This window comes from Elephantulus edwardii, unplaced genomic scaffold (assembly GCF_000299155.1).
Source record: "Elephantulus edwardii isolate Elephantulus edwardi_28Jun2011 unplaced genomic scaffold, EleEdw1.0 scaffold00050, whole genome shotgun sequence".
Taxonomy (NCBI): Eukaryota; Metazoa; Chordata; class Mammalia; order Macroscelidea; family Macroscelididae; genus Elephantulus; species Elephantulus edwardii.
Window position 1 is genome coordinate 8111361 of NW_006399800.1, and position 9769 is coordinate 8121129.

The 9769-nt window shown below is 39.9% G+C and overlaps 1 protein-coding gene across 1 annotated transcript in view; it reads right to left on the reverse strand.

Moving 5' to 3' along the window:
- The window catches only part of LOC102864573 (aminopeptidase Q-like), a 154714-nt gene that overhangs the window by 114243 nt on the left and 30702 nt on the right, over window positions 1-9769 (reverse strand). Inside the window, exons 2-3 of the mRNA XM_006886668.1 lie at window positions 6742-6884; window positions 4073-4209 (exon numbers count right to left, since the gene is read on the reverse strand). Of these exons, the coding sequence (XP_006886730.1) occupies window positions 4073-4209; window positions 6742-6884 (280 nt within the window). The remainder of the gene's footprint in view (window positions 1-4072; window positions 4210-6741; window positions 6885-9769) is intronic.

A 9769-nucleotide genomic window follows, 5' to 3' on the forward strand; every position in this document is an offset into this window, starting at 1 on the left:
TGCACATTTCATTGTAATATTTTGCTTTGTCATTCCGTGCTGCCTTTTGAAATCTTCTATTCAACTCTTTAGTATCTTGAATTCTTCCTTGTGCTAAGGATATGATTTTCTTAGGCATGCTCTGTTTCCTCTTTACTTCTATGGCAATTGAACTTCTTCTTGGAGTAATCTTTCCCAAAGAGAATGATTATATCCCTCTGTGTCAATTGTTGTAGGTACAGCAGCTTCAAATCAACATGCCACTTGGGATCTGTCTGTACACTCAAGAGCCACTCAAGAGATTGGCTATGCAGCCTGTTCCTTTATGCCAGGCTCTGGGCACGTGCTTCCCAGTCAAGACTACACATATTTATTAATGTATGCCATGAATGTTAGAATTAGCCAATGATATTGAGAATATCAAGGATCTATTAATCATTATCCAATAAGGTAAATCTGCTGAGTCCACATCTATAGGGACAAGGAGCTGATGGTTTCCGTCAGAAGGATATAGTAAGTCGCTAGACTATGAAACTGTGTGACAGATAGCCCATACTTGTAACTGATGAGTATATTAATAAAGTCTTAATACACCAAATCATCACCATCAACTTGGAACCGTCCATAGCAGACCTTCCTGTGGGTTTTCAGAGGCTATAAGTCACACAGGAGATGGCCCATCTTTCTCCCACAGGGCAGCTGGTGGATTCAAACCTCTGGAGAGGCCATGCTAGCGAATCTGCACTGCTACTCCCTATAGACCATGCTACCAGAACTCACCAGAGGCTTTATAAAATGGTCAAAAAAGTATTTTCTTGAGCTTTGCATTTTTGGTAGCTTTTTGTTGGTTTTTTTAAAAAAAATTTTAAAAACTTTTTTATTCATTTCAGTGAACATTTACAGAGACTTTGGATTTCCATTCATTCATTGTTGCACTTTTCTCCCCTCCCATCCCTCCCCCCTAGTACACTACCCTCTTGGGAAAGTAAAAGAAAAATTCTTTCATTGTTTTACAATCCCTCTCCCTAGGTCCACTATAGAGCCTTTGCTGTGGACTGCTGTCATGACAAAAATACCTAATAATTTTCCCCCTTAAACAGTTTTCTCCCTCATCTGTTTCAATGTAGTATACATTATTGAACCCATCTTTCTCAGTCTCCCCTCAACCCCGAGGTCTGTCCTGTTTTACAACAGTGGCACCGTGCAGTATTTGTCCTTTTGTGACTGAGATACATCACTCATCATAATGTCCTCCAGGGTCATCCATTTTGAATAATATTGCATGAGTGTCTTGTTTTTCAGTGCAGCGTAGTATTCATTGTGTGAATATACCACAGCTTGTCTATCCATTCGTTTGTTGATGGTCATTTAGGTTGTTTCCAACTCCTTGCTATTGTGAACAAAGCTGTGATAAACATGGGTGTTCAGTAGCTTTTTGAACTGAAGCATTCACTTGGAGAGTTTAGTTTCCTGCTTGCCTCAGAAGTTAATAAAATAATGTCAGTCAATAAAATAAAAGTTCATAAAATAAAAGTCAGTATCTTTTTGAGGTTTAAGCAATAATACCATATTCATCGTCACTTGTTACCCCCCTGAAGATAGATCAATGAACAATGAGGACCTCCTTGTGACATACAAAATGGGGCCAGACATCCTCAAGATGACAATGAGCCCTGGTCAGCATGATTGTGAGGTGACCATTACCTAAACTAGCCCATGCAGACAAAGATGCAATATGGTTCTTTTTCCTATAAAAATTTACCCTTGGCCTCCAGAGAGGTGGCATATTTGGCAGGTTCATACTTCCTGTCTCCTATAGATACTAAATCTCTTGACGCTCACCTCAAACGTCTCTCAAGTTAGCTTTCAGTGACAACAACAGATCTCTAACTTTCACTAACACTTGTAGTGCTGGATTACTAAACGTGCAAGATAAACTCTGCTTGGGTTTACTAAAAGCCTGAACGAGCAACTTTGCTGGTGTAGTTTGTAGAGAGCTGTGTTGCCAACCCAAAGGCTGTACTTCTCTGGCAGCTCACATTCACCAACGGTTCTGAGGGAGAAAGATGGGAAATCTCCTCCTGTGTGATTTATAGTCTCTGAAAAACCACTGGAGGAGCAGCTTTGAGTTAGTTCTGACTTCACCATGAGAGAGAGAAATTGATGACCTGTCATTTCACATTTTTTCACATCAAAGGATTCCATTTCTAGGTATGGTTATCAACTGTCTGTCCCCAACCCCATACTAACCTCTTTTCAAGTTTACAGTTCCTTGCAGAGCAAGTACTCAGTAGGTCTCCAGGTTCACAAATGTCTGATTATCAGATAGTAAATCTTATTACTGATGAAGCCTGTGTGGAATTGTTCTCTACAGAGTAGTGAACACAGAAAACCTATGCTCACCTTGATTATTAGATAGTCATCCCTGTTTACTGGCCCTTAAGCACTGAAACTTAAGACACTTGTTTCAGAACTGACCACAGCTGACCCTCTGCTAGGTTTTGGAGGCTGTAAATCACATTAAGAGAAGGTAGACATTGCCTACCTTTCTCCTGTTAAGTCATTAGGGGATTCAAACTGCCAGAGGGGCAGCCTTTGAACTGCAGGTACCTTTCCCAACTTGCCTATAATGTGATTTAAAGATACACTGAAGCTCATCAACAAATGAATGGACAGTAAAACCATAGTATATTCACAGAATAAAATACTATGCAGCGCTGAAAAACGTGGAACTCATTAAATATTACACAGCATGGATGACCCTGAAGAACATTATGCTGAGTGAAATATCTCAATCACAAAATGACAAATACTGCATAACACCACTGTTATAAAACAGGACTGACATGGGGTTGGGAGTAAACTAAGAAAAGAGGGGATAAATAATAAACATTCCATTGGAACAGATGAAGGAAAGAACTATTTAAACATCATTAGGCATTATTTGTATGACAACAGTCCAGAATAAGAGATGCATAGCAAACTGTACTGGGGGAGGGCTGAGGTAGGGATTGGGAAAAAATTATGCAACAGCAAAAGAATATATTTTTTTGGGGGGGGGTTTAGTTTACAAAATTTTTTTAAATTAATTTTCATGAACATTTACAGAGATTTTGGATTTCCATTCATTCATTGTTGCACTTTTCTCCCTGCCCACCCCTCCCCCACACTTTACTCTTCTCTTTGAAAAGTAAAAAAATTCCTTCATTGGTATACAATCCCCTCTCCCGGGCCCCTGCCCGAAGTACACTCCACTATGCAACCTTCATTCTGGACTCATGTGATAACCATAATTCCCTATCATATAACTCTTTTAACCTGTTCTCTCCATCTGTTTCAATGAATTTATTTCTTTATCTATCTATCTATCTATCTATCTATCAATCTATCTATTTATTAAGAAAGTGAACTGGAGGGAGCTCTGGTGGCCTAATGGCAAGAAGCTGCACTGCAATCCCAGAAGTACACAGTTTGAATCCACCAGATGCTCGGCTAGAGAAGGAGGGGCAACCTCCTCCTGCACCAGTCAGATTCGATTTGACGGTACACACACACAAAATAATAAAATAAAAAATTTAAAAAAAAGTAAACTGGGCATGGGTAGGGAGGAAAATGTGCAATAATGAATGAATGAAAATCTAACTTCTCTGTAAACTTTCATTTAAAATCACAGTTAAAAAGAAAAGATACACTTAATAATGGATCTCAGTGGTAAGTTAGAGATTGCCCATAATAGTAATTCACCATTAGGTTAGGCGAAGAGTTGGTGGAACAGCTTTGAACAAGTCTTCTTTATGAGAATGGGCTTGGTTCTCCTCTACAGTTTGTAAACAGCCTTAGTGAACTGGGCATAGGGGGCTGAGGACCCACCTCAATGAACTGGGTTTAATGGGCAGCCTCTTCCAGGAAAACACTTCACAAGACAGCAAACAGAATTGTTGCATTCGATTTTGAATACACAGAGCTTTTACAGGACTTGAGGGAAGTAGTGTATAAAGAGCCTGGAGGTGACAGTAGTCTTGGGAGCTGAAAGAATGATGGACAGTCTGCAGCCAGTCCGCTTCCCCTTACCTTGGGAGTCTTCCTTACTCACCTCCTTGCCCCTTTCTGTTCTGTTCACATAGTCATAATCACATATAGCAACTGCAACCAAGTAAGTTGGCATTCGAGGTGTGGTATAAAAGGTCGTAACAGTCCATTTTTTTCCATTCACATCTTTTTCAGTCTGACCTATAAAAAAGTATTTCAGTCCATATCACTGTAAGCCTAATCAATGAAATCCACCTTTGAAAGAATTCACCTTTTTCAGTAATTCACCATTAATCAATCTTCCCAACCACTCTTCACAGTCTAGCTATTTGAAAAACAACTCAATGGCACCTAATGATAAGAAGCTCTCAAATCTGAAGCCTAGATAGTTTAGCGGTAGAATTCTCTCCTTCCACTGTGGGGACCTGGGCTCAATTTCCAGGCAAGGTACTTCATCGCAGCCACCATGCATCCATCAGTGGAGGCTAGTATGTTTCTATGATGCTAAACAGGCTTCAGCGGACCTTCCAGACTAAGAGAGATTAGGGGAAAAGGCCTGGAAATCTACTTCTGAAAATCAACCAATGAAAACCCTGTGGATAACTGTGGTGCAATCCACAAATAATCATAGGGATGGTACAGGTCAGAGCAGCATTTTGTTCTACTATGTATGGGTTCTGCAGGAGTCATAAGCAGCTAACAACAAAAAAAATCTGTCAAAAACCACACAATATAAGAATAGTGTTGTGAACCCAAATCAGCCTTTTCAATAGGACGAGCTCCATGAATAGGTAAATATGACCTCCAATCTTCTTTCTTTCCCTTCTACCCATATCTACTTGGTTGCTATGTTCCATCAAGTCAGAACTGAACCTCTAATGGGTTCCCCTGCCCCAGTTTCCTTCTATGGAGGTGGTTGAGGTTTCTTTAATAATAATAATAAACAACTATTATTATTATTATTAAAATCAAGAGACTAAGTGCATTGGGAAAGTCAGCTGTGAGGGACCTCTCAAGAGTACTGAAGAGCAACAACTTCAGGCTGGAGACTAAGGTGAGTCTGATCCAGGCTATAGTCTTTGCAATTACGTGCTATGCATCAGAGAGTTGGACAGTGAATAGAGATGCTAGAAAGAGAATTGATGCCTTTGAGCTGTGGTGCTGGAGAAGAGTGTTGAATATACTGTGGACTGCTAGGAGAAACAGGTTTGTCCTGGAGAGGGTGAAGCTGGAATGCTCCTTGGAGTCAAGGATTCGGAAGCTTCATCTGATATACTTTGGGCATGTTGCAAGGAGGGACTGGTCCTTGGAGAGGGACATCATGTTTGGGAGAGTGGAGGGATGGAGCAGGAGAGGTAGACCCTTAATTAGATGGATCGATTCTGTGATTGGGAGGGTGGGAGTGAGTGTGTCGGAGACGGCGAGGTTGGCACAGGATAGGGTAGCATTTAGGGCTCTTGTACATAGGGTCATTATGAGTCGCAAGTGAATTGATGGCATATAACAACAACAATTATTATTTTATTGTGATTTTAACAAAGGTTTACAGAAAGGTTGGGTTTTTATTCATTCTTTGCTGCACATTTTCCTCCCTCATCAACTGGGTTTTCAGTGACTATTAATGACACAGGACGTGACTGCCCATCTTGTTCCCTCAGAGCATCTGGTAAGTTTGAACTGCCTATTGTTGAGTTGGCAGCACAACTCCCTACTCTCTACACCACCAAAGCTCCCTAACTATGTCCTAGTCTAATTCTACCCAGACTCATAGTCAATCAATAGGTACAGTTCTATCACTCTTGGGATTCATCTAGTTATGTGGTAAAGGCAGTGTGGGGCCTTCAAAGCAGAAATCACAAATTCAAATGTCTACGAGGGCAAGACACTCAATGTGAAATGGTCAGTGTCAGGGGGAAATGAAACATTGGCAGGTTGCAGAGCTCAAGCCCAGTCCATGGGCAGTACCTCTCGCTGTCAACTATGAACTCCAAGCTGAATGTTGTGAGTTATTTTGAGGTTTTGAGGAAGTTAAAAAAAAGCTGTACTTTAAGTGAAATCTCTGGAGTTTTTAAAGTTTGAAACTAATTCAATTAAAAGGAAAAAGTCATGACAGCCAAATAAAACACAGCTGTGTGACAGAGCCAGATGGAGTCGACCAGCTTCTTATCATAATGATCAATAGTTGAAGCCCTAACTTCTTCAAACTTCTCAAAGCTTCCACTTGTAGGCTGCCAAGAAATAAAACCAGACTGTTTTAAACAATATATATAATGTCCCAGTATCTAAGACAAAAATAATCAGGAATTATTGTCTGTTAGCTGGAGGTGCTGACACATACCCACATGGCTATTACCTTCAAACGTAAGTATCTCTGTGGCTACCTCTCTCGCTAGGACCTACCTGGAGGCGGACTACACTGATGTAAATCCAAAACCGAACTGTTTGAAGATAGCACTCGAGTGTCTTTTAAAATCACTGCTTTTCTTGTGAATTTTCAAAACAAAACAAAACAACAAACCATACACACAAAAACCCAGAATATTTTGTATGAGGAGGCACTCATAGAAAAATCGTAAAAAATGTTAAGCAAAACTTGTAATACACTACCAAAACTTGTAGTACATTGCCTAAAAAAGTCATTGATATGAAAGCTATTACATATATGGTTCTGTGTGTATGTGCTTATATATGTCTATATACTTAAGAAATGTGATGACAGGAAGCATTACTTACCCAGTGTTGGCATGTTGGAAAGGACTACGTAACTTGGATGATGAATAATTGTAATATTAAAGGTTGCCTTCAGTGCTGGCTCGTCAAAACAAGGAAAAACCATCCTGGCAAATGTGGGCTCCATTTGAGATGCCAAAAGAGCCCTGAAAAATATTTGTGGGGGGGATCTATTTTTATTTCAATAAATTAATGGTACACACAACACACACACACACACACCCCAAAGAGGCTATGGCTTATAAAAACTGTAGAGTGTAGGAAAGAGCTAGAACACTTTCCTCTCACCTTTCCCCACTGCCCTCTTCATAACACACATACACACACAAACCCCAATTCTCACTGAAACTCAAAATTCTTGTAAGACCAGAAATTTTTTTTAAAAACTAAGTTTCATTTTCAATAACAAAATAATATTTGCACTATTACATAATGGTTTTGGTCAAACATTCTTCTAAGTGGCATAGCACTTGGTCTGTCCATTTGCTGTACAATGGTTGTTGTGAAGCTGAACACTATGACACTGACATGTCAAATGTGATAACGGTTACGCATAGTGGACAGTGTTTGGTGGAGCTCTCCTACTAAAACAAGCTTGGAAGCAGGAATGGCATCCACTTCTGATATAGCTTGGCCCCAGAAACCCTATGAACCTGAAGAAATAATGAAAGTTATACAAGTGTTCAGGTCTTTCTTTCATAGGGTTGCTATGAGTCGTCTATGACTCGATGGCACTTAACAACAACAATTACATAATACACCTATTAAACTTTTCACAAACAAAATAGATCAATTTAAGTAAATATGCAATGGCTTGGGAACCAGATTTTTTGAAAGTGAAATTACTTCTTTGGCAATGTCTGAAGTTTCACTCTCCGGTACTTTGGTACCATCACCTCAAGAATGTCTGCTATTTCCTTTTTTTCCCCCTCAACAAGTCCTCATTCTTTCAGATTGAAAACTTATAAAAACTTTCACTTTAAATACCCTCAGAATAAATACCTGGATGTCCCTGGAGGTGCCAAACGCACAAAGCAATGTGCATCTGGTTAAGCAGATTAGATCTCTGCTGTTCCCCCTTTTCTATGGAAAATTACGAAAAAAGGATCCTATCACACAGCGTACTGATGACTTCTAGAAAAGGCTTTAGGGACAAAGTATTCTGAGCAAATCAGGAAATTACCAGGTCCTCCCTCTGCAAACGTGATCTGAAGTTGTCTGTAGCAAGGGTCCCAGTCAACAACTTTCTCCTCAAAATCCAGCTGACAAGTGTGGACGCTACAGTCCTTTTTTCTCATAAGGCCCAAGAATTTAACATTTCAGGGCTGACACACTTACCTTTGCTTTAGGTTGTTTTTAGATAAATAGAGGGTGACTTCAACAAATGTAATTTATTAAAAGGGACTATCCCACCCATTCGCCACCTCTGTGAATTCCTCTTCCACCATGATGAGACCTGCACTCCCAGAAAAATTCACACAGCTTTACGAAGAGCACATACAACAAGCAGCCTGTTCAAAAACAGCTCAGTAATCATGTCTCCGTAACCTCACTGTGACAAAACTGTAAGTACCAACGCCCTAATTTGCTTGCTCCCTTCTTTTCATGCTCTTGCTCATACATGTGTAAAAAGAGGCCTAACACTAGATCCTTTGGTGGCAGAACAATATTCTACTGAGCAGTGCTAGACAAGTCACTTAACCCTGAGGAAGAGAGACTTACCACTTAAAAGACAAAATCGCATGGCTAGAAGTGACCCATTCTTGGAGAAAGGCATCACGCTTGGAAGGGTAGAGGGACAGCAAAGGAGAAGAAGACTCAAGATGAAATGAATTGAAACATTAACTAGGGTAATGGGGGTAGGTGTGTGAGAGACAGTGAGACTAGCTCAGGATAGGGCAGGGTTTAGAGCTCTTGGACATAAAGTCACAATGAGTTGCAGGTGACTCAATGGCACATAACAACAACTTATGGGGAACTCTAGTAGCCTCGTATGCAAGGAGTTGTTCTGCTAAACCAAAGGCCAGGCTTCTTTGGCAGTTCAAATCCACCATTCACTCCTTGAGGGAAAGACAGTAACCTCTTCTCATTTTGTTATTTACAGCCTCAGAAACCCACAGAAACAGCCATGAGTTAGTTCTGACTTGACAGCAATTCCTTTTTTAGTATCTGCTTATATTGTTGTTGAACTTCATAATATTTTGAACTCGATTTACCAATATACAACTCTTCAATTCTCCTACATCCCTTTCCAATCTCACAAACTGCTCTTGAAACAGGCGAGCTATTGTTGTTGTATACTGCCGAGTCAGAACTGCCCCATAGCTGACACTTCAGCAGGTTTTCGGAGGCAGTAATCACATGGGAGGAGATTATCCATCCTTAAAACAGGGATTATTATAGGATAGGAGCTGGAGAGTTAGAAATGACTAATTACAAATGCAATATTCAGAAGTTCTAGAGGCTACATTACTGCAATGTTACTGCAATATCATTCAAGTTGTCTCCCTAACAAATTTCAAGCTACTAGAAATTGCAGAGTATATATTTCTTACTCAGTACCTTTTAAGACACTTGGAGTTTGTCGCTATTTAATAAATATTTGCTCCACTTTGGAGTAATTGTAAAATAAAGTCATAAAGGAATACTAAGTACATCTGTAGTTTGTACTTCTGGCAATTGGCTTGCAGTTTAGGTTGAATAAATATTTGGTCAATCTTGGAGCCTCTGTAAAATAAGGCTAAACTAATATTAGGACAGTCAGAGTTTGCTTCCCTAGCATTTGGTTTGCAGCTTTGGTGGCTGTGTTTATAAAGGCTGGGATAAAGTGGAGAAGATGTGGTCAGTTGACAGAATAAAAAAAGAATATCAAGCCTACTGAATTTCTGTCAAGATCTGCACTCAATTTACTTGCGTTAACTGTGTGACTCTGAGAACATTATCACAACTCTGTAGACATCTGTTTCTATAAAAGCAAAGATAGCAATATCTGCTCTCAAAAGGTACTGAGGAGGTTGTAGAGAAACTGGAA